Source organism: Sminthopsis crassicaudata, chromosome 1 (assembly GCF_048593235.1).
Source record: "Sminthopsis crassicaudata isolate SCR6 chromosome 1, ASM4859323v1, whole genome shotgun sequence".
In the NCBI taxonomy this organism is placed as follows: domain Eukaryota; kingdom Metazoa; phylum Chordata; class Mammalia; order Dasyuromorphia; family Dasyuridae; genus Sminthopsis; species Sminthopsis crassicaudata.
This window is the reverse complement of record NC_133617.1, coordinates 577,357,349-577,382,583: the sequence shown is the minus strand read 5'-3', so window position 1 is coordinate 577,382,583 and position 25,235 is coordinate 577,357,349. Positions and strand designations below refer to the sequence as shown.

Here is a 25,235-nt window from a genome sequence, read left to right as displayed (position 1 = left end):
ATTTTTAGCAAGTTAACCTCTTTGGAACTCAGTTTTTTTATCTTTGATAGAAGTGGCTAGGGATCAATTCTTGGTCTCTTCTAGTTCTAAATTTATGGTCCTATGAGCTCTGAGCCTCAGTTTCTCCATCTTGTAAGTAAGGGATGAGGGGTTAATGACCTAACTTCCTTTCCACTCTAAATTATGATTTTCTGAGCCTCTTCTATTTTGTACTGACCTCAGTGGAAACAGCTGTTCAGGACACACAGTGTAGCTCACTCACTGTGGGATCCAGCATTAACAATAGAGTGGAAAATTATTGAGGGGGATAGTTTCAATGAGATAGCTGTTTTTTATTTCTGAAAAAAGATTATTGCCCCTTTGGGTTCTTTTGCCATTGGCTCTACTTCTCTGGTCCTTATTAGTTGGAGTCACTTGGAGCAAAGCCAGGGACAAGAGTCTGTCGTCTTGAGCCGTGTTTCAGGAATATGCTTCCCAGATTCTGCGTAAGCATGCTGGGATTGATTTGGATGCTATCTTCAGAGCTGTTTCATTCCATAATAGCAAAGAACCAGCTGCTGTCTTTGGGAAACCTGTCCAGGAAAAGCAGCCATCCAGAATTTCCGGGACAAAGTCTCCTTTGAGATGGGTGAAACCAGAAGGGAGATGTTTAAGTCATGAATCATCAAGTCATCTGCAACCTCTACAGAGACCCGGACTAAAGGATGAATGCATGAGTGTATGAGTGGATCTGCACATGGGGGCTCGGCACCAGGCTCAGCTGATCAGTGAGCTTTAGGGTTGGGGTTAGTTTCTTGTAATGGGTGGCAGTGAGTGGTTAGGTCTTTTGATGTCCTGGCAGGGGATTATTCAAGGAGAAAATAGCCAGGGGACTTTCTGAAGGCTCAATCCAGGCAGTGACCCTGTCCCTGAAGGAGACTTGAGATGGTCAAGGATTGGGCTGGTAGTCAGGGGGTTAAGGCAATGACCAGATAGCAGCCTTTTGGCACCAAATTACTCCTCAACAGAAGGAAGGATATAGCTGTATGAACTGCCTGCTTAACAATGGCTCGCATGTCCCCAGGGACCCGCCTGCAAATAGATTTCATCTTGCTTTCTCTGTACTTTTCAAAGCTTCCTGTTTTCTCACGGTCCTTTTGGACAGTTTACAGTCTCTCTCTCTCCCTCCCTCCCTCCCTCTCCCTTTGAGGAAAGGAACACCCTTCTTAATAAAAAGGGGGGGGGGGGGGGGAGAAGAATGCAAGGGAAGGTCAGCTCAGCAGGAGCCTTTCTCCAGCTCTGCAGGCCTCTGCAGCTCCCTTTGACCTTTTCCCTCAGAAGGGAAACACGGAGCTTCCATGTGTATCCAATCCCAAGGAAGGTTAAGGACTATCTGGCAGGCAGTCCATCATGGACCTGAAATTCCAGCCTTCCCATTTTAATAATAATAACAACAACAATATAATTTTGTAATAGCTAGCATTTATAGAGCTCTTTAAAGTTTGCAAGGCACTTTACAAAAACTAAACAAACAAAAATAATTCCTATTTTACAGAAACCCAGGGTACATAACTAGGAAGGATTTGATTTCTGGTCTTCCTAATTCCAAATCCTGTATTCTGTTCACTGGGTCACCTAGCTGCCTACATAGTTTCTTTAGTGGTATATACCCCGCTCCGAATCTTGTCCCTCAAGGAAATGGCTTTCTTTGGAGTTTTGTAAGTAGGAATGTGTCACTCAGATCATTTGAGATATTACATCATTCAGGAGAAAGGAGTAGAGAAAGAGAAGGGGATGAGATAGGGGAGGAGAAGAGAAAGGTCCAGAAGGCTAACAAGAAGTCTACTTCTTCTGTAGGAATGAAGCCATGGGGAGACATGATCAGCATCATGATGTTCTAGGCATGTGGAGGGAGAAGAAAGGATATAGCATAGATATGAGGAAGATCTTGATAAGAAGGGTTTTAAGAAACTAGTAAGGATAATAAAATAATCTACAATATTTAATAAAATAATAGTTTACAAAATACTTATTGGTAAGAATCCTGTGATCCAATTGGCACAGATTTTTTTTTATACCCAATTTAATGATGAAGAGATCAAAGCTCATGGAAGAACTTACAGTCCAGCTATTGTTTGGGGACCAGGATGCATTGCCAAGGGAAGATGCAGTCTTCTTTGAAGGGGGTAGCACTGTGGATCCCTTAGAAGTCGAGGACATCACCCCAGTTTTCACCACTTCCCTGGGCCAGCCTCAGGCTTGCTCAAATGCTTCTAGTTTACACCTAACTAATATTCTGGCAGGCTTTCTCTCTGAGGAATGCTGATACAGATTGAGAGTAATGAAGAGGTGAATCAAATTTGGCACTCATCCAAAGTATATTTTCCCTAATCTGGAAGAAGAGATAAAGATCCTTACAGATATCCTTATAGAAGATTATAATCAAAATGGAAGTGCTCTGAGGGCAAGGAATGTTTAACTTTTTTTCTCTTTTTCTGGCATAGAGGAAACACTTAATCAATGCTTCAACAATTTTCCCTTCATAGGATCTTGGATTTTGAGCTGGAAAGGATTGCTGTTGCTTAATTATGTCCAACCTTCTGTGACTGAGGTTTTCTTGGCAAAGATACAGAAGTGGTTTGCCATGTTCTTCTTCAACTCATTTTACAGATGAAGAAACTGAGGCAAAAGAGTTAAGTGACTTAGCCAGGGTCACACAGCTAGTATCTGAGACCAGATTTGAACTCATGAAGATGAGTCTTCTTGACTTTGGGCCCAGCACCACCTAGCTGCCCAGAAGGGACCTTAGAGGACATCTTGTCCAAACCCATTATTTTTCAGATCAAGAATTGAATTCTACTATCAGATAGGTATGTAAGCATCAGAGCTAGAATTGGAACTCCAGTCTTTTGACTCCAAACCCAACATTCTTCCTGCCATAGGATGCTTATTGATTAATGCAAAAGGCAGGACAAACATCTATAAGGAATAAGGGATCCCACCTTTTGTCACCTGCAGAACTTTTATATGTTCTCCCTTCTCCCAGCTCCAGCATAGAGCCTTCTCTGCTCAGTATTTGCTGATTTGAGTATTTGAATTGAAGTCTATGATCTCTAGACCAACATCCTTTGAAATTTCATTGTAATCTCTCTGTTTATCCTTTATTCTCAAAGAGTACCATGACATCAAGGAGGTAATCATAACATGCAAGTGAATTGGATTTAAGTAAACGAGGGCTATGTAAAGCCTCACTTTTTCCTCCAGAGCCATCTGGGTCCAGTGGCTAGATAGAGATCAGGACAAATGGAGATGGCTCTGGATGCAGTGGGAGACCTTGGCCTTTTTAAGCTAATGTAATTATACATACATATATACACACATATACATACATATCATATTTAGTCACATTATGTATACATATATAAGTATATATGCATTTATTTATATATGTATTGATATATACACACACTTTATATACATATATATACACATATGTATACACGCTCAAAAATACTTTTACTTAGTATTTATATAAATCTATATGTATATATGTCTATGCATGTATCTGTATATATGTACACATATTCACACATCTCTCCAACTCTAATTTCACCTAAATGTGCCTCCATCTGTCTGTCTCTCTCTCTCTCTCATATAGATATATTCATGTATATATGTATATTTGCCTCTGTTTCTCCCTCACATAGACACATATGCATATATATGTGTACATACATGTGAGTCCAACACAGGAGCACTTGTCTTTATATTAACTCTGAGCCAGTCAGGCTCAAACACTGACTCCAACTCCACCTCCAACTCTAACCCTAATCCTAAATGTGCCTGTGTCTGTCTGTCTCACACACACACACACACACACACACACACACACACACATATATAATGTACACATACATGTGAGTCCACTTCCAACTCTAACCCTAATCCTAAATGTGCCACTGTCTCTCCCTCACATAGACACATATGCATGTATATGTGTACTTTCCTTTATATTAACTCTGAGCCAATCAGGCTCAAACACTGCCCAAGTGGACTTGGCCAGTGACCTTGCACAGCCTCCCTGTACAGTGCTAGCTCATTCCCTCTGATTCACAGTGCTTCAGAGCTCTGCAGGACTGTTTTATTATAATAACACCCTGATCATTCACCCCCATTCAAAGGAGTCAGCTGAGAGTGTATGAACGGAGAAACTGAGGCTCAAAGCAGCCTGGCTTTGGGGACAGAGCCCTAAGCCAAGGCCAGGGCACAGGTGGCTTGGCCACATGGGGAGGGAACGTGCAGATCTCCTCCGTCAGGCAGTGGGTCACAGCCTGACTTTGAGTTTCTCATCAGGCTCGTGCTAGAGATGACTTGGTGATTTGTGGCCAGCCTCCTCTGAGTCTCACTCCCCCTAAGGAAGGCTTCCTGCGTGACTGCTTCCCCCAGTTGGATAAACCTTCCCTGGCACTCCTCCCACACTCATCTGCTATTATTCTCCTTCCAGCTCACCTCCCAACGCCTGCACTTTCTCAGTTTCTTCTGCCTCCTCTTCACTAATGGTTACTAAAAGTCAGTCTCCTGGTTCTTCACTGTGACAGACATCTTTCCCCTGCAGACATCAAATACCTTCAAAACCATCGTTCTTGTGGGCATTAGGTTTGAACATGACAAGCAGAGGAATCAAGTCCTTCTGTGGAAGGATCAAAGGCTTTTTGGGGAAGGGTCAGAGGTGACTCCACAGATATAGGGGGATGCTATTTAAGCACAGCAAGGACACAGCTAGTTAGATTTTTACATTTTCAACAGCAGAGATTTACTTTGTAGATTTTACAGATGTTTATTTTCTGAAACCCTTTTTTAGTGGGGGATAAGAATCAATCACATAAGCATTTTTCATATTTATAAATAGTCAATTTCTAGGTACTGTGCTTAAAAAAAAACAAAGATGAAAGTGTCCCTGCCTTAAAGAACTTATCTTCTGTCAGGGGAAACAATGCAACAACTATAAATTCATATAAAATATATATTTACACATAAATTCACATATAATTATATAATCTAATCATAAATATAATCATATAATAATTATACATTGTATTAATTTATAGTGGTTGCATTATATTTTCTATGAATTTATATATAATTTATATTTTATATAAATTTATAGTTGCATTGTAATATATCATATAAAACATAATATATAATATAAGCAATATATATAATATATAAATATATTTTGTTTTATATATTACACTAATAATAATCATGGTATAGTGTAATATCATAAATATATTAAAATTCATAATTATGATTTCTGATGGGGAGGCACTAGAAGGGAAGGAGAGGGGGAAAGGCTTCATGTAGGAGGTGATCTTTGAAGAAGCTTAGGATCCTAAGAGTTGAGAGCTCAAGCAGGGAATGCCTTCCAGGTATGATGGATCAATCTTTGCAAAAGCAAAGAGGAAGATGGAATGCTGTGTAAGAGTAACAGCAAAAAGACCCATATGCTCTTGGGACCAAAGAGCATATGAAAGGGAATGATATGTAATATTCCTTGATAGGCAAGCGGGAGCCAAGTTGTAAGGGGCTTTTAATACCAAAGGGGAGAGTTTTGTGGGGTTTTTTTTAATTTAATAGGGAGGCCCAGGAGATATCTGAGTAAGAGAAAGGCATGATCAGATCTATATTGTAGTAAAATCACTCTGGCAAGCTGGGTAGAGAATGGATTGGAGAAGGGAGAGCCCAGGTGTAGCAAGATCATTTAAGAGGCTAATGTCCAGAGGAAAATTAAAGAAATGTCTGAATTTGGATAGTGGTTGTGAGGAGAAAGGGCATGCTAAACTCTTCTGGGGAGAAATACAGAGAAAAAAGAATTCTATGTTATTGTTCCATAAGAAATGATGAGCAGCAAGTAGATTTCAGAAAAAACTGGAAAGACTTATATGAGCAGAACCAGGAGAACATTGTACATAGTAACAATAGGATTGTACAACAGTAACAGTACGATTATGTTCAACTATTAGGATCAACTATGATAGACTTAGCTCTTCTCAGCAATACAGTGATCCAAGATAATTCCAACAGACTTGGGATGGAAAATGCCATCCTCATCCAAAGAGAGAATTATGGAGACTGAATGCAGATTGAAGCATACTGTTTTTACCTTTTTTGGTTGATTGGTTGCTTTTTTTTTAAGTGTTCCCATTTTGTCCTGATTTTTCTTTCACAACATGACTAATATGTAAATATGTTTAAAATGATTGTACATGTATAACTTATATCAGATTACTTGCTATTTTGGGGAGGAGGTAGATAAAAAAAGGGTGAAAAAATTGGAACTCAAAATCTTACAAGAGTGAATATTAAACTATCTTTACATATAATTAGAAAAATAAAATACCATTGAAATTTTTTTTAAAAAAAAAGAAAGAATTCCAGATACACAAGGATGCAAATATCAGAGATCTTTTTGATTTGAGGGTCTGGATTGCCTTTAAAGGGCAACATTTTTGTATGGGCTTACGACTCTAGTCAGAAACTGGAAGAGGACTCATTTCTAAACCTACCCACTAGGTAGATGACTATTTTTACCTCTTGTAGGTGTGCTACAAGAAGGTGTGCAAAAGGAAGTTTATCTAGATCTGACTCTTGCCTAGCAGAGTCCGTACAACCCTCTGGTCGTAGATCTCACACAGGACTTTCATTCTTAGGTAGAAGTGGGCCTAAATGTCTTCTGAGAAGCTTATCAATCAGCAAACGTTTCTTATGTGCATATTGTGTTTAATCAATCAGCAAATATAGAGCACCTACTGTTTGCCTGATACTGTTATAGAGTAGAAAGATCAATGACTCTGAGGTTAGAGAACCTGAGTTTGAATTCTGGCTCTGAGGTTTGCTAGTGCAAACTAGGACAAATCACTCCTCTTTGTCTCAGTTCCCACATCATAGAATGAGTTAGACTAAAGGTCCTCTGAAGTCCTTCCAACTCTGTTTCTAATCTTGAGATGCCATAAAAGCTCTAGGGTTATTGTTGGATCATTTCAGACTCTCAGGGACCCCATTTGGGTTTTTCTTGGCAAAGATAATAGAATGGTTTATAATTTCCTTCTCCAGCTCATTTTACAGAGGAGGAAACTGAGGGAAACAGGGTTAAAAGACTTGTGCAGGGTCACACAGTAAGTGTCTGAGGACATATTTGAATTCAGGTCCTCCTGATTCCAAGGTTGGTGTTCTATCCAGTGCACCCATCGAACTGTCCCCTACACAATTCTTTGTCCTAATAAAAGGTACCCTGCCGTTATTCAACATTTGTCTATCTTTTGCTATGAGGAAGCAAGGAAGAAAAATATGAGAGCTCCTGAACTCGAGGTACATATGGTTTAATGAGAATGGTAGATTCAGAGTTTCATTAAGCATGTCATGAATTGTATGAAATTTATATTTGTGATTGTAGGTTCATGAATCCTCAATAAAATGCATTGATTGATTCCACATTGCAAAGAATAAATAGCACAATGCCATGAAGAATACATTTAAAAATTTTTGAGAACCACACTTGGGGATGAAGGATAGAGAATGAGCCTAGTAGAAAGACTGGGGTCAGCAAAAATCAGATTTTGGAAGTGTACAGGCTTTTTCCATTATACAAGCCTGAAGCTCAAGCCTGAAGATGTACTTTATTCTTTTCCCCAAAATTATATGGCCATCTCAAAAGAGCTAACTACCTACATTCTATTTTTTTGCAAAGCAATTGAGGTTAAGTGACACATCCAGGATCACACAACAGTAAGTGTTAGGAGTCGGAGGCCATATTTGAACTCAGGTTCTCCGAACTTCAGGGTCAGTGATCTATCTATGGTACCATTTAGCTGCCCCCACCTATACTCGTTGAGTTTTTCTCTTTGCAATCCAGGTAGAAAAGGATCTGCACTAATTGCACTGAGCTCCATGTTCTAAGCAGCAACCTCCTCCCTGCAAAACTGATGGCTCCTTTTATTCCAAATCATTTATGCACATTGATTTTAGGTAAACTGAAAAAACTAGAAGCTCCTGGAGAGTTACAAAATCTGCTCATCTATAAAATCTATCCATCAACAGACTCAAAATTAGATCTGAATATCCAGTTATTACAATACTTAGCATGGTCTTGCAGAGGAGCCTAAGTGATTGAATGAACATAAATATGGCTATTTCATCTCCTGTCATAAAAGGAGGGAGAGAGTCCTGCTGGGGGGAAAAATTAAGATACAAGATGAATTTTTAAAATGTCTATCATTCTATGAGCACCAACAGAATAACATTTTTGTTGGATTTTTTTCAGTATTTCACAAGTTCTAGGAGAATTTTCGGTTGATGATACATTGGCATTTAGCTAATTTAACCATGATTTATTTAAAGTAATATTTCTAATAAATAGAAAAAAATTTAAAGGAAAAAAAGAAAAGGCCTGTTGCTTGATTGAGGCCAGTCTCCTGGTAGTTTGTTACTGGAACAAAATGAGAAATTGGTAAGTCATTCAACAGTTACCAAAATAAAATATACTTAATCATAGCAAGGGAAAGCTATCCAATATGAATATGCATTGAGGAAACACAGTTGTGCATTGAAATTCCCCTGCCTCTGAGTTGCCTGTGGTTATTTGCTAGCTAAGTATCAGAGACACTGAAGTTTCTGATGGTGGTTTTTATTCAGACGATTCAGAAAACACAGTTAATAGCCAGAATTTTTTGTCTAATTAAGTTTTGAAGATGTCAATAGTTTCTTAAGGGGGGGAAAAAAAACCTAGCCTAATTTGCATGGGATTGAGAAGTTAGTAATTCACCATAAGGTCTATTGAACATTTAATTCTAGCTATTTGTAAGCAAATTTCCTTGGTATAGTACACGTTTTATGTAGTCAGTTATTACATAAATACTATTGTGTTTTGTTCTTTAATTTTAACATTATTAACTACATGTTTTTCCAGGTGTTCCTAACCCTTAGTTTGCTTTGTTCTAACCCTAGAGTTGGACATATAATTATTTTATTTTTCATGTTTACAGATAATATCACAATGAACATTTTTATGTACATTTATGTAAACATAAATTATATAAATTGTCTTCAAGTTTATTCATCAAAATGGAATTATTGTGTTCAAGAATGGGCAGTTATATGGCTTATATCTTATGGCTTATATTACAGCATATGTTATTGCTTATATCTCCAGACAAAATATGCTTCCAACACCAGACTTTATGTGACTTGTACAGGGTCATATGGCCATTATGTATTAGTAAAACTTTTAACTCAGGTCTTCCTGACTCCAAGCTTGACTCTATCCATTATGTACATTTTTCCTTACACCAGTGAAATCACACAAGTCCAGGAAAAATTAAAAGTTTGTCTTAAGTTTGTCTTAAGGCCTTTTTTCTCTCATTGCTAGTGAGGTCGTGCATTTTTCCATGTGATAAATTACTATGGGTATTTTCTTGTGTATAAAATCTTCATTTCCTTTAACTATATAACAAATGTCCTCTGGGGACTGATCTCATATATTTGCATCAGATCTTTTATGTGTTTTGGATAGTAAGTTTTTATCACTTATGTTTGCCACATTTTTTCTTTTTAATATTAGTTTTATTGCATTTCATTGTGTAGAAGTTTTTAAAAATTATAATAATTTAAATTAACTCATCTATCTTGTCTTTGATATTGTTCTCTGTTTCTTCATAGCTATGAATTTATCTCTTCTTCCCAACACAGACATGCTATTTGTTTTTAAAATGGTGTATTTTTAAAAATGTCTACCTCTTTGATCTATCTGGAATCAGTTATAATTTATGTTGTGAACTGTGCATCCAGGTTAATGTGTTTCTGTACTAAAGCAATTATTCTTGAACATTAGACTTTTTAAAAAGAATAGTGAAAACTTCCATTTGCTGATCTAATAAGTAGCCAAATTTCATATACTAACAGAATAGGAAACCACAACTGGAAGGTCTGAGACATCACAAAGAGTTCTAAAGCTCTTCCTTTATGAAGGAAAAAATGGGTGTGCTATGAGTTTCATGTTTGGTTGTTGTTCAGTTATTTTTCAGTCACATCTTATTCTTCATGATCCCATTTGTGGTTTCCTTGGCAAAGATAGTGGTGTGGTTTACCATTTCCTTCTCCAATTCATTTTACAGATGAGGAAACTGAGGCAAACATGAAGTGACTTGCTCAAAGCCACAGTATAGCTAAATCTTTTCTATTCATGAAAGTGGTATTAGAGAGGTTTTAAGCAATGCTATTTGGATTGTACAGGAATCGCCTTTCTGCCTGTCATCTGTTTTTCTCCCCCACACACTCATTTGAACTTGGTTTTCATAACAAAATCCATGTAAAAAGCTAATGTTTAAAAAAATACATGGAATAGGATGTGAAGTGGTGATGGTTGCAAGGGTTGCAAAATACATTTTCTTACAAATGGTACATATGCTTGTTTGAAAACATGCCCATAGCGCATTGTAGGAAAATTTGTGGTCATTTAAAAACTAAGATTTCTAACTCAGATAACAGAAAATCAGAATATACTTCTCCCAAAATCTTTGTAATCTTTCTCAGTTCCTTCAGTTCATCAAAATCATGTACTTAGAGAATGACTGTCTCACAAATATACTGTATTTACTATTTCTATGCCCACCCACACAGTTAACTTCAGGTTTGGATCACGAATCTACCCTTTTCTTAAGTGTATTGACATTTCAGTGCTTGTCAGAGTAAAAATCAATCAGAAACTGAATTAAAATCTCAGAGCTCTAAGGCATCTCAAAAGCCATTGAGTATAACCCATACCTCAATAGCTCTCTACAATGATCCAGCCCTTAACTGATGAGCTCTACTACTAGGGAGCTCAATTCCTTCTGAAGCAGTTTCTTCTGCTTTTTGGTAGTTTCCCTTGTTATGGTTTTTCTTTAACTGAAATGAGGCTTTCTGAAAGTCTTCCCCTCTACTCTTTACTCTGAATTCTATGGGAAGGACAGATATGATAATATTATTACTAATAATAAGAAAAGATGATGATGATGAAGAAACTGAGGCAGGTAGTGGTTTAAGGATTTACCCAGGGATCATACAGCTAATTTCTGGATTCAAGGCTTCCTGACTCCTCATCCAGTGCTCTGTTCACTATATCACCAAGGTGCCAAGTAAAAAATATAATGAGGGGCAGGTAGGTGGCTTGGTGGATAGAACATTTGGATTGGAATCATGAAGACTAATCTTTGAGTTCAAATCTAGCCTCAGACATTAGGTGTGTGACCCTCTTAATCCTATTTCCCTCAGTTTCTTCTTCTGTAAAATAGGAAAAGGAAATGGCAAGCTACTCCTGTATTGTTGCCAAAGATGTTCAGCCAGATCAAAAACGACTGAACAAAAACAACAAGATACAATCTCTCTTCCACATGACACCTACCATTTCCTCCCAGGGCAAATCTCTCCCCATCTTCCTGTCTTTAAGGTTAGAATTTCTTAATACCCTGAGTCTGTGGTTAGATCTCAGGGCAGAGTCCAGGTTAGCGAATATATTTGGATGGTGAAAAAATTATTTTTATTTTGATTAGCCTTTAGCTGAAAACTGAGCATTCTCATCAAATATTTAATAACATTCTGTAAAGGAGGGTGTAGGCTTCTCCAGACTGTCCAAGGGCTCCATGATACAAAAGTAGAGAACTTGAGCCCGAAATGATCCATGGATAAGATGCAATTATGATCCTTCGTCTTTCCTAAGATGTGGCACCCAGAATTGAATATAGTACTCCTGCTATGTTCTGAGAAGGACAAAGTAAAATGGGGATTTTCCTCTTTCTTGCTCCCTTTTCTATTAATGTAGCCTGAGATCAAATTAGCTTTTAAAAATAGCATCTGTCATGCTTTGGGCTCATTTTGATCTAGCAGTCCAATTAACCCCATACTTCTTTGTAATGTGTACTCTGCCTAGTTGTATTCCCCTATCTTGCCCTTATACATTTGTTTTTGATAACCAAATATAAGATTTTATAGTTATCCCTATTCAATTGCATCTTATCAAATTAAAGTATCATTCTAGTCTGCATGACCATTTTGGGTTCCCAAACCATCACTGAAACTTTTAGCCTTGCCTTGGAGTCTGACTTTTGAGCTCCTTTCTAGTTGTAAATTGATGATCCTATTATCCCCCAAGTTTTGAATAGCTTTAATACCTTTCATTTTGGCAGAACTGACAGTACCAGTAAGCAGATAGGCATGCTAGTCTGCAAACAGGCCAACTTTCGCATCTAGGTTGCAACATCCATTCATTCAACAAACATTAATCTCTTTTTCTGTGCCAGGTGTTGTGCAAGGCACTGGGTATTCAAAGACAGGAAAAAAATCCCTTCCATGGGTCAGAGTAACTAGAAATTCAACATGTATACTGATAAATTAATACAAAATAAGATTGAGGGAAAAGGCATTAAGAATTGGGAGAATCAACAGATTTCGTGTAAGAATTGGCTCGAGCCTTGGTGGTCTTGAATGGAATAGAGATTCCAGGGGGCAGAAGTGGTGAGAGTACATTTCAGGCAAAGTGGATAGCTTATAAAAAGACAGATCAGCCAGTTTGATTGACCCCTTTAGCATGAGGGAGAATAATGTGTAATTATCCTGGACATATAGCTAGAGAAATATAGCTGAATCTATAAAGACATAGCTATATCTAAAGACATATTAAAGACAAGCTGAACAACTTTTCTAGTAAAGACAACAGTTAGCAATTCTGTGATATCTTTTTGTTTATACTTTAACTCCAAAAGCTAAATAGTTCATTATTTAAATGGTGGTTTATCCCTTGTTCCCAGGCATTTCTATAAGAAAGTGTTGACTGAGCTTGACTTCCTTGTACAAAAAACATGATTATTCTTTTATTTACTAATTACCATTGTAGTCTGAAGTCAAGGAACAGCCTTTTAACTAAAGAAACATCAACAACAAAGCTTTTTGTTTGAAGTAGAAATTGAAGATAATTCATGAATGTTTTCATTGTTCTTAACCCCAGGAGGCATATGTGTCTGTTCTTCAAGTTAAAATTGGTCACTGGAAAGCTCTGTGTCATTGTCCAGCCCCCCTCTATATTTCAGAATATGTGGGTCCAGAAGCAAAAATGAAAATTGAATTCAAAGTTAAGGGAAATGTTATATCTTTTTTTTTTTTGAAATCTTGTTATATCAATGATATAGTCTGATAGAAGTAAAGTTTTTATTGGGCAGCCATCATTTAGCCAAATTTGTTGGATCCAGGAGTCAATAGCTAGGATACAATGCTTTCAAGAAATCTTACCAAATCATTGCCCATTTATACTCAATTATAGTATTTTAGGATTTAAACTTGAAATGGAACTCAGAGGTTATTAGTCTAGAAGGTGTTAAACTTGCAGTCAGCCCTTGAACCAACTAGTTATGCCTGAATCAGATTAAAATGTAATTGTTAAATATTTAGCAAAATAAGTAAAAATACAATAGAATGTAGATGATATTATTTTGTGGTTTTCTAAGTCGATAAGAGGTGTCAGGGATCTTCATGTATGGCCTCCATTTCTGTTTGAATTTGATATCATTGATGTAGTCCAATCGCATTACTTTACAAAAGAGAAAATTGAAAGACAGATGAAATGATGTGTCCTATGGAACCCAAAGATTTGTGAATCTTTGGCAATTTTAGGATGATATCCCTATCATTTCCAATTTGTAATCAAAGAAAAATTCACTTATTCATGCACCTATTCATTCATTGCTCTCTCTTCATTTAAAAATATTTTAGTGCTGATACTAAGTAAGTGTTGGATTGAAAAAAATGGGAAGACTGGCTTTGCCTGACTATAACACCTGCAATTTTTGAAAGGAAAACACAGATCATATTGGAGCTTCCTGAATCATAATTACTTCTTTTCTTAAAATTGCTGTTGATTTACAAAGATATTTAGGTGTCCTTTGATTTTTGCCATATGGTTAACTCCCCCTCCCCATCTCCGAACAAAACAAAACTTAACAACCCAAGAGCATATGACCCCAGTGCCCCTATCTGCTCCATCTCTGAAGGTGGGCAGAATCTGACCCCACCCTGGACTTCCACAACATCGTTTTCCTTGGAAGCAGTTCAGAGTTGAAAGATTCAAAACAAGTCAGCAGCAGTAGGGGTTGTAACACATCCTTATATGGGGCCCCAAATACTACATACATTCAGCTCCCGATGCTTTTCTTCTTCAGGGCTCTTATGGATAATTTGTATGTTTTATCTATTGTTTCCGACAGCTGTGTGGGAAGGAGTTTAACCGAATGCACAATCTCATGGGCCATATGCACCTGCACTCAGACAGCAAACCTTTCAAGTGCCTCTACTGCCCCAGCAAGTTCACCTTGAAAGGGAATCTGACCCGCCACATGAAGGTCAAACATGGAGTCATGGAGAGAGGATTTCACTCTCCAGGTGAGCCATCTCTGTTGCTTGGAAGCTTTTCTGATTCTCATGACTGAGCTGGAATCCAGGGCATAGAAAGATAACAGATGCATGCTATTTATTATTTTTTCCACTGGGGATTTTTTTAAAGAGACTTTCTCCATGGGGAGGCAGTGAAAAGGACATTAAACTGGAGTCACAGAATCTTCCTTCAAATTTCCTGATCCTGATTTACTCACTATATAACTATCTGGGATAAATTGATTTTGAACTAAATGAACTCTAAGATGCTTTCCAATTCAAGATTTGGGATCTTATGATCCTGGGTCAAAAATGATGTTTTATTTTGGGGAAGGATCAAAGTGTACAAGCTTATGTGGCAGCAACAGAAAATGGTAAATGCACAAAAGGAACATGCCCCACAGGACAGAGTTTTAATTGCTTTAACAGCTAGGGGAGGAGACAAGAGCCAATGGTTTTAGAGGCTGACCTGAAAAGATAGTCTACTGAGATTTGTCAGTAAACTGAGATTTGCAATAAATCTGCAATCTCCTTCGAAAGAGGGCCCCGCCTTCAATAATTTTATTAAATCTGCTAGCTAAAGAATTGATTGAATTTGCTTGCATGGCAAAAGTGCCATGGGTTGGTGTGTGTTCAAATGCTGGTATAATTCTAATTTCAGCTAAACTATATTTGACTAAAAAGGGGGAAGACTCGAGGTAGATACTAACCTGGTTTAAAAATGATAGGAACTTTGGAAATCATCTAAGTCAACTCCTTCATTCAACCTCAAAGATTGAAAAGATCTTGTACATACAGATATAAGTAACAGAGTTGGGATTTGAGCCCAGGTTTTTTTTTTAATATATAACTATCCTGCACTAAATCATATTTCTGGATAGATTTTTATCTCCATTTGGTCCCCACTATATTGCCACTTCTATAATAGCTTTCTGATATAAAATGAGGAAACAAAACAGTTAGAAACTTTTTTCTTTCTCCAGCCAGGAATTTAAGAGCACTAGAGAGTAGAGAGAGGGTGGTTTTGTATTAGGGCATTGTAGGCCAAAGGAATAAAAATAAAACTCTCTCCTTTTTAAAATTAGATTCAAATTATCCTTCATGAAAAATAAAACATTCTACCAAACTTTTTTATAAGATAAGTATAGCCCTAGTACCTGAATCAATGAAAAAAAGAAAGGAAATAAAGAATACTATAGATCAGGATCACTAATGAATATTGATTCAAAAAACAAATCTACCAAAATGGCCTCACTTACCTACTCAGTCAGTAACAGCTGGACCACCTTAACTTTGTGGGAATCTTATAATCATGGTTTGAACTTCATTTCCCTCTATCATTCTTCTGAAAATTCCGTTCATCCAAATAAACAACAAGTCTGTGCCTATAAAAGAAAAAAAAAACCCACTTATAAACCAGTATTCTTTTCTACCTTCCTTCTTTCCCCTATAATGCTAAAATAAAACATAACATTTTATGAGAAGAAAGTTTTTAAAGTTTCTTCCATTCTCTTCCACATGGGCTGGGAAGGAATTGATTCTTATTTCTGGATGAGTCTCCTTGACCAATTTATGTTAAAAAAAAAAACATACCCAAAGGGAGATTTTTCTCCATTAGGCAAGATGGATCTTAACCATTCATAGAATGAACACTTCTCTATGGTTAAGTCTTAACAACAGATCTAGTGGAAAATTTTTGACTCTCTTGCCTCATAAATCCTTTTAATGGCTATGATTCTGAAATATTTATTTTAATGATTCTATATATCCACAGGACTGTGAGGAACTATCTGTTCTTTGGGTAAACTCCAGGAACCTTTTCTGGTAAAGAAAATAAATTTTTCTTAGGGCTTTGTTTTGATAATATATAGCCCTCTATGCATTCAAATCAGTCACATCAAACAATTTTGTCAAGTCGTAGTTGTTAAAAATGCAGGATGTATCAAATACTGTCAGACAACATAAAGATAGTCAGGATTAGGAATTTCTATCATCAATAAATAGGCTTTTAGAAATGTAAGGAATAATTTACTGCATAAGTCTAATGGCCCATGAAAAAATGATTGGAAGAATTCAAGAAGGAAAAGTGCGTCATTTTAATTGATCTCCAGATTTCAAATTTTAAGATGTAGTAGAGCTAGTAGGAAGGAAACATCCCTGTGTCTTCCTATCACCTAATCACAACAGCCCTAAATCCATTCCACTTTAAAATATATGATCTAATATAAACCTCTAACGGTCACCGGTCACCTCTAGGTCATCCTTTAGCCTCTTATTTGATTTAATCTCACATTTAATCTTACTATCCTGAGCTCTAGTGTAATCCAGGCAAATGCTTGTTTGGATATTCCTTTACTAATTAGCAAAATTTCAGCATGTCTCTCGATCAATTATGCTATGAGCCTCCATCTCACTTCACCAAGTAAAGTTTAATAAACTAAAACTACCTTCTTTCTTTCTTATATTTCTCTATATAATAAAACTACTAGTTTCCTGGGATTAAATACATATTAAAGTTACTCAATACAATGTTCAATTTATTTACAATAAAATCAGTAACAACAATATAAATTACTGTTTACAATAGTTTAACTCTGAGAATAATCACAGCCAGTAATCATCTCAAACCATCCCTATTAACTAAAGACAACTTTAGTTCTAAAAACACAGTACTACACTATTTAGTTCCTCCAGTATAACAAATAATCTTTTCATCCAATTCTTCGTTTTCTTTACATGATAAAGGTTACAATAGTTTCAGAAAGAAGATTTTTCCATTTGTCTTCAGTTTATCTCCAGCCCTGACAGAAAAAAATCATCTTGCACTTCTCTCTAGCTATCACTCTTATTTCTGTCCAGATTCACTTTTCATATTGTTATAATGCTTTTTCATTAAAAAAGTTAACATTTGTCCCAAGGAAAAACTTTTCCACATCCTCTTTCTAATTGTCTTCTCCATTATTTCTCTTCATATTTAACTAACTTTTCTTCTCAGTTTTTAAAAAACTGCCAGCCTCAATTGCCAAATACTAAACATTTCACTTAGTTCTTAAAATTACAAAAAGAACTAAGAAGTTTTTGAAAGAGGTGTAATAATTTAAAAACAACAAAAACTTATAATCCCCAGTAATTTCAGAATTTTCAGAAAGTTTTGTTTAGTCATAGAAGCTATTTTCTAAACTACACTAAGACTTCAAAAAGGCATTTTTAGAATAAACCATAGTAACTCAAAGTAGATCCGCTGCCCACCCACTGAAAATATAATTTAATAATAAAAATTCACTCAGAGTTTATGTTCCAACATAAAGTGACATGATAGCTTGCTCTTCTAGAGAAATAAGGAATATCAGTTTTGCAGTAGATTTGTCTATTTATTCTAAAAGGATGTCAGATATTTCATTGCTCTTATCTGTAAAAGGTGATAGCATTTCCACATTCTTCTTCTCAAAGTAACTTAAATTAAAACTCAAATGAAAATGCCTTTTGGTGTAGCTCTGATAGGGCAAAGGTAAGACCACGGAGGTCTGATGGAACTTTGGAATAATATTGCCAATGTTTCAATTATGTCACTTTCCTTTTAACACTCTCCATATCTGGTGGACATTTTTATACTCCATTCAATGCTTCACCTAAAACTTCAGGGAATTAACTCCTTCATTTTCCATGGAATTCTATCAGGTCTAGACAACATTTTGTATTTTTAATGTTTCCTTATTTCTTTTCCAACAGACTCTACTCCATATTATAGTTCCCATTCTCTCTGGATCATGCTCTTGGCTAAATAGTGTTCATACTCTAATGTTTTAGCTAGTTGTATGTCACCCTTAATTTAAAAAGCACAGGTCTCCAAAAGACTCGTACCTTGAGTTTAGCACTGGGGCAGATTGGCAAGGGAAATTTGCTTAGATAATATGTGTCTCCCTATTAGGTGACTCTGAAATCTAAGCGACTTGACTGTTATTTTACCCATGTGACCTTGGTTGGTCTCATAAATGGACATCATTTCCTTCACCTCTTATAGAGAGTTCATATTAGATAATCTCTGAATTCCTGTCTAGTTCTCAATCTACAGTCTTGTATGACTATTCTTTGCCTTAATCCTGCCACTCTGACAAAGTCAGAATGGTTTTTTTATTTTTTTTTTTATTTTTACATGTTCAAAAAGCCAAAATAATTTCAAAACAAATGTGGCATCAGAAAGAATGCCCCACTTTATTTTTTTTAATTTTATTTAATATCTTTTGTCTTTTAAATCTCTTTTATTTTCAAATATATTCTTCTTCTCTGCTATACATCCTTTGTAATAAAGAAGGAAAAAAAATTCAGTTCAGCAAGACTAACCAACGGTCTGGTACCCACAGATCTCCCACCTCTGAAATAAAGGAAAACCTGTTTAGTTATCCCTTTTCTGAGGCCCAGCGCAGTCATTATATTTCCTATTGCCCTATTTTCAGCTGCTTTTTCTGCTGGTGAGTTATATCACACTCCAATTCTTTCTTGTTTTCATTAGGTTTTGGAAGAGGAAGGATGGCCCTTTCCCAGACAGTAGGGATGTTGAGGAGTTTGGAACAAGAAGAACCTTTTGACCTTTCACAGAAACCTCGAGAAAAGGGTACTCCCTTTCATTCTGATGGTGAGAGTGCCAAGGGAAGCTCATGCCCTGAAGAGGAGGAGGAAGACACCTGCTATGAGCCTGAACAATACAACCCTGGTACGTACCAGCAGAACAAGCTGCTGTACACGCCCCAGGACCTGTCTAGAAAAACTGAGCAAGTGATGAAAACTCTACAAGAGTCCTATGGTGAAGAGAAGGAAGATGCTCTGAAAGAAGCCTTGGAGGAGAAAGGGAAAGACGGCTTCAGTGCAAAAGGAGGTCAGGAGAGAGACTTTGCTTGCTTAAGGGCTTTTCAGAGTGGCAGGCTTGAGCCTTCTTTTTCTGATTATCTTTACTTTAAGCATAGAAATGAGAGTATAAAAGAATTACTGGAGAGGAAAATGGAAAAACAAGCGATGCTTTTAGGTATCTAAATGGACAGTTTCAAAATTACCTTTTGGAAAATGAGAACCAGTTGGCTCAGATGCAGCTTTCAGCAGGAGCTATAATTTGCTGGGGACTGCCCTTTGGGCAGCTCCTTAAAAATGATTGGACTAAATCAATAAGAACAAAACAATTTAAGGCAAAGTAAATGCCTTGCAGGTGGTCTGTTGGCTCTTTCAGATCAACAGCACACTTTGGAGTCTTCTTTTCAGTATCATTATAGTCCCTACTATTAGAACAATGTAATATTCCTATGGATATTTAATTGCAAGTGGACTCTCAGTTGGTTACAGGGCTCTTATTTTCCTCTTTCTAATATGCCCATATGCATCACACCCATACCATTTCTTTCTAGTTGCCAAGTAGCAACAGTTTTTCAGATATTAACTTACTAATTGTGATTTAGTAACAAATAGACATGATAGATCTCAAGAAAATATTTTTTCCAAATAGACTAAACTATCATTAAGTGCGTATATGACAATAGCATTTAATAATTTTTAAGAAGAAACTTTCCATACTTACCAGAGATGACTACAGTAACTCAAGAAATAGTCATGGAATCAAAATATTGCTGGAAGAGTGAGATGAGATCTAAAATAAGATTTCTTTATGTTGTCAAGTGTCTGAGAAGTTGGATTTAGAAAAATAACAAAACCCAAAAAACTAAGTTCCTAGCTAAATAGATTCATGTCCTACTCCTCCTGCTTCTTTTTGTAAGAGAAACTTGAACTCAAAAATCTTCATGGTCTTCCAAAAATACACCATGTGTTCTAGATCTCCAGTACATGCACTAGCTTTGGAATCCAATCCTAGGTTCTAGTCCCAGCCTTGGTCACTTGATACCTGGGTAAAGCTAGGAAAATCTTTCTCTCTGTGGGTCTTACTTTTCTCATCTATAAAATTAAAAGTATAGTACTAGATGATCTCTAGGTTCCTTGTGGCATTCAATCCTATGATCAGAGGATCTTGAGAAATTTCCCCACCATCACATTTATGTCAACAAAATAGAGTGGGGGAAATGCATTTTGCTAATGGAGCAGTAATTTATTCACCCTTCAGTTCTTTCAAGCCTGGAGCTGGGAAAGATGTCCTCTCTTAAATTTTAAGCTCTTACTTTTGAAGATTTTACAGCCAGTGACCAAAAGCCTAACAAAAATGAAACATTGTAGCATATTTACCTGCCTTTGAAACCCTCACCTTATAGCACAACAAACTCTTGTCCCCAGATTTCTAAAGAGCAAAGTCATCAGCATGACTGATTTGGTTCACTCTCAAGAAAGTCACAAATCTCCAATTCAATATCTCTACTTTGTTATAAATATTGGTAGACTATATACATACATAACACATCTATATATTGATATACATGTAGAATTGTGTGCATTCTATACACATTTTTGTGTAAGAGGATGCTTATGGTGCTTGTTTTCATTTGTTTTGAAAAAATGCAAGATTCACTTTAATCAGGCTGATTTCTAATTGGACTCTATGCCTGCAATTCCACTAGAGGCCTCTGGGCAAATATGATGATCTCAAGACACTTTCAATGCAGTAATACTTGAAAATATATTTCTTCCTTGCCTATCTCCCAAGAGATTGGCTCAGGGTTACATAAGGTCAGGGCATTTTTCACATCTAAACAAGTGCCTTCTACATTCAGATACTAAGGGAGGGGTCAATTACTGCTCAGAATCCTTCTGTCTTCCACATCACCATCTTTGGGATTCCTATTTCTCAAGAGTTCATTCCATGGACTATTAAGTGGAGAGGGAGGGTGATTCTAAGATACAGGAAATAATGGCAGTTCATTAAGAAGGTACATTGTTATGAGAACTCTTCAAAGTTCAACCAAAGGTGTGTTCTTCTTATGATAGCAGCATATCTTTAGGTAGGATTTCCTGTGGCAGACTTGTAAAATTCAGTGAAGTAGTCTACCTTCAACTCCTCTTCCATGTCAGGGACCTATCATAGTATGCATCCATAAGATCATCCACTTCTTCCTTCTCTGTAATTCCAGAGACAAATTCCATAGTCATAAAGAAATCTGATACAGGTACAGAGTATAGTAAACTACTTTATAACAAAAAGTCCAGCCCTTGAAAGGCAAATTTATCAGTGAGTCAGAAAGCAGAATCTGGCTCTAATTGATCTAACTAGTCTAGGTAACATTTCAACTTCTCCCCTTCTCTTCCTTCAGGTCACAGTTTGTTGATCACGTCAACCAATTCACTGGCATCAGTGTCAGAGCAAAAATGCCTTTCCATGATTTCCAACCTGCTGGAAAATGACAGCTACAGGAAGCTGGGCACTGGGCATGGGCTAAATGGCTTCGATAGAAAGTTGTCATAACCTTGACCCACAAGCTCATCCCTAGTGTAGTCCCAATGGCACTAATTATCAAGGTGGACCTAAACCTGGCAACAGTGATCGAGCTGAAGTGAACATCCAACTTCCATGTGAATGTCCCTCCCCAGGCTTTCATTTGAAATGTTTTAGAGTTTTGAAAGTAGGATGAGGAGTTTAGTGGTTCCTTTAAAAAATTACCTTTGAAAAATCCTAGCCAGAAGTGTGAGTAATAAAGGCCTAGTAGATGTTTCCAACCAATACAGTGATTATTGGAAGTGATTATTGATGGTTAAACTAATATTTATATGAACAGAGCATGGTCTAGAAGTAGTTGTTAAAACTTGGTACTGGAAATCAAGTAAATTGTGAGTTGTGTATGATTTGGTGTCTGATTTAAGGCTTCAGTGTGGTGACAAAAGGATTAATTGCATTTAAAATAAGAATAAGGTTATATTTTGGATCATTGTCATGTCCATGATATAAGTATCTCAGAGTGTTCTGGAATATGGTTTTTTCCCTGGCATTTGGTATGTTATGTGTCTTTGTGTTGGCCTTCTCACTCCAACATCAGAATGAAAATTTAAGAGTTCATCAAGAAAATCATTTTTAGGAAGCAAAGGAATCTAAACAGAGTTCCCAATTTAGGGAATTTGACATCAATTCTCAGAAATCATTTTAGATGTTCAAGAGCAGAGATGTCAGACTTGAAGCCTGGGCAACAGGAACCAGATTAAAATGTAATTGGGAAATAATTAACAGAGAGAATAAAAATACAGCAGGACATAGATAATGCTAATAAGTGGTTTTTAAAATCAGTATGTCTCCTGCTGGGATCCTTATTACAATTTAGTGGCTACACTTTTTTTAATAATGTATAGCACTTACTGTGTGCCAAGCAATGTGTTGAGTGCTTGCTTTCTGATTCTCATTTGATCCTCACAACAACTCTGGGAAATAGGTGCTATTATTATTTCCATTTTACAGATGAGGAAACTGAGATAAACAAAATGTGCCCAGAGTCACATAGCTGGTAAATAAAATATTTGTTGAATATTTCCAATATGAGACTGGATTTGAACTCAGTTCTTCCTGACCCCAAAACCAGCACTCTCCTGTGCCATCTAGCAGCCCTTGAGTTTGACATCGCTGCTCTAGAATTTCCATTTTGGGCCAACATACTGAAGACAGGTCGTTAGTATAAACTCTCCATCCTGTTACATAGTTGGGATCAAATATGATCAAATGAATGATCAATTCATTTATCAATTCTACTTCTGCCCTTCAATTCTTTCTCTCCCCCAGCCATAAAACTGAGGCTCAATATGTCACCAGCTATATCCTTCACAGTGGCACTGATCCTTGGGTGTAAAGGGCTAAGTGTATATGTTTATAGATGGGTGAAAGCGCTATGCACATATTAAGCTAAGCAAGTATTTAATAAGATATTGATGTGATGTTTGGAATGACAATCTTTGCTAAGTGAGAATAGAACATAACAGAGCTAACATTCATTTGGAAAACACTGCACCAAATGTCGATGTACAGAATGCCAGTTTGCTATTTAAAAGAAAGAGGCCAAGTGTACAGTTACCTAAGTTGTGGATACTTAACTTTCTGCTTCACTGCTAAGGCAGTTTTACCTGAAAATAACTCACAGCCTGTATTTTGTTAATTTAATGAATAAAGACTTGTTCAAAAACTTTTTTTTGTCTTCTTAAATAGATTAATATCGTCTCATTCCTACCCTCAGGTCCCATCATTTCAAAGCTTACTTTGCAGGTAGGGAGTTATTTTTGTATTGAAGGACTTGTACATTTTTTCACTCTGAGTTCTTTAAAAAATTTATTAATTTTTAACATTAGAAAATATTTTTGAGTTCTGAATTCTTTCCCTCCCACCTTCTTCAATACCCATTGAGAAGGCAAGCGATATAATATACAAAATACATGTGAAATCATGCAAAACATATTTCTGTATTAGCCATGTCACAAAAAGCAAGAAAATCAAAAAAAGTAAGAAAATTGTACTTGTTTATACATCAGTTCTCTCTCTCTGGAAGTGGATAGTATTTTTCATCATGAGTCCTTTTCAGTGTTCTTGGAATATTGAATTAGAGTAGTCAAGTCTTTCTTAGTTAATCATCATTACACTATTACTGTGCACAGTTGCACATGAGTGGTTCTTTCATATTGTATTAGTTCATATAGGTCTGACCATGTTTTTCTGAAATCACCCTCACCATTTCTCATGATATAATAAAATTCCAACACAAATCATATACCACAGCTTGTTTAGCTATACCCCATTTGATGAGCAAACCCTTGATTTCTAATTCTTTGCTACCACAAAAAGAACTTCTGTAACTTTTATACTTTTCCCCTTTCCTTTGATTTCTTTGGGATTGATAGCTTTGATTTCTTTAGAAAATGCCAGTTCATATCTCTGGACTAGTTATCATTGGACAATGGCTCTCTTTTAAAATTTGGCTCAGTTTGACAAATATGTTTGACAAATGAACATACACAGATTCTCTACTTTTTGCTATTTGGAAGGGTTCTGAATCTGATAATTATTTCACTATAAAATGTTTGTTTCTGTTACCAATTTTTTGCTACTATTTCTTTGTTTATGGTGCTCTTTGTCAAAATGTAGTTTTTCCCTGATGCTCTTTTATAATTAGACCTATTTGCTTTGATTTTTTTTTTGGTGGGGGGTTGGTTTTTGTTTGTTTTTGGTGAGGCAATCAGATTTAAGTTCCTTGTCTAGGGTTATATAACTAGTAATTGTTAAGTGTCTTGAGGCCAGATTTGAGCTCAAGTCCTCTTGACTCCAGACTCAGGATAGATACATGTAAAATCATGCAAAATATATTTCCATATTAGCCATGTCACAAAAAGCAAATATCCACTGTGACACTTAGCTGCCCCAGTCTATTCTGTTTTTTAAGGAATTCTTTAATTCAAGGAATTTTTTTTGCCTTTTTTTTTAACTAATATAATTAATTTCATAATTTTCTTGTGTCAGTCTCACTTCTTTAGCCAATTTTTTCCTCTACCATTCTTCTCTAATACTTCTAGGAGTTCTTTTTTTGGATTTGAGTTCACTTAGCATTTTTTTTTTGAAGTTCTGTCTGTAGTTTTGTTCATGGTATTGTCTTCTAAGTATGTATCTTGGTCTTCCTTAATACATTATTGGCTTTTTATGGTCAAGTTCTTTTTGTTTGTTTGTTTTTCCTTTTTTCATCCTATTTCTTGACTTTGAACTGCACATGGGCAATAAAGTTGTGGAACAGTTCCAGGCTCTGCACACAGTACCAGCAAAGGGTTCCCTGTAATCTCTCTCTGATGTCTATACTGTCTCAGGGCTGAGAGCTGCCAAAGCTGCTGCAGGCCCTCCACCTGATGAGACTTTTCTT

General features: G+C 36.5%; 1 protein-coding gene across 6 annotated transcripts in view; it reads left to right on the top strand.

Moving 5' to 3' along the window:
• The window catches only part of ZNF366 (zinc finger protein 366), a 107,828-nt gene extending 84,309 nt beyond the window's left edge, over positions 1 to 23,519 (top strand). For 4 of the 6 annotated variants that reach the window (XM_074282231.1, XM_074282230.1, XM_074282232.1 and 1 more), the window contains 2 exons: positions 14,268 to 14,442; positions 18,944 to 21,802. In XM_074282231.1, coding sequence (XP_074138332.1) covers positions 14,268 to 14,442; positions 18,944 to 19,461 — 693 coding nt within the window. In that variant the 3' untranslated portion in view covers positions 19,462 to 21,802. Of the gene's footprint in view, positions 1 to 14,267; positions 14,443 to 18,943 lie in introns of all 6 variants that reach the window. The other 2 variants (XM_074282234.1, XM_074282235.1) reach the window with 2 other exon arrangements.
• Positions 23,520 to 25,235: the final 1,716 nt, after the last annotated feature.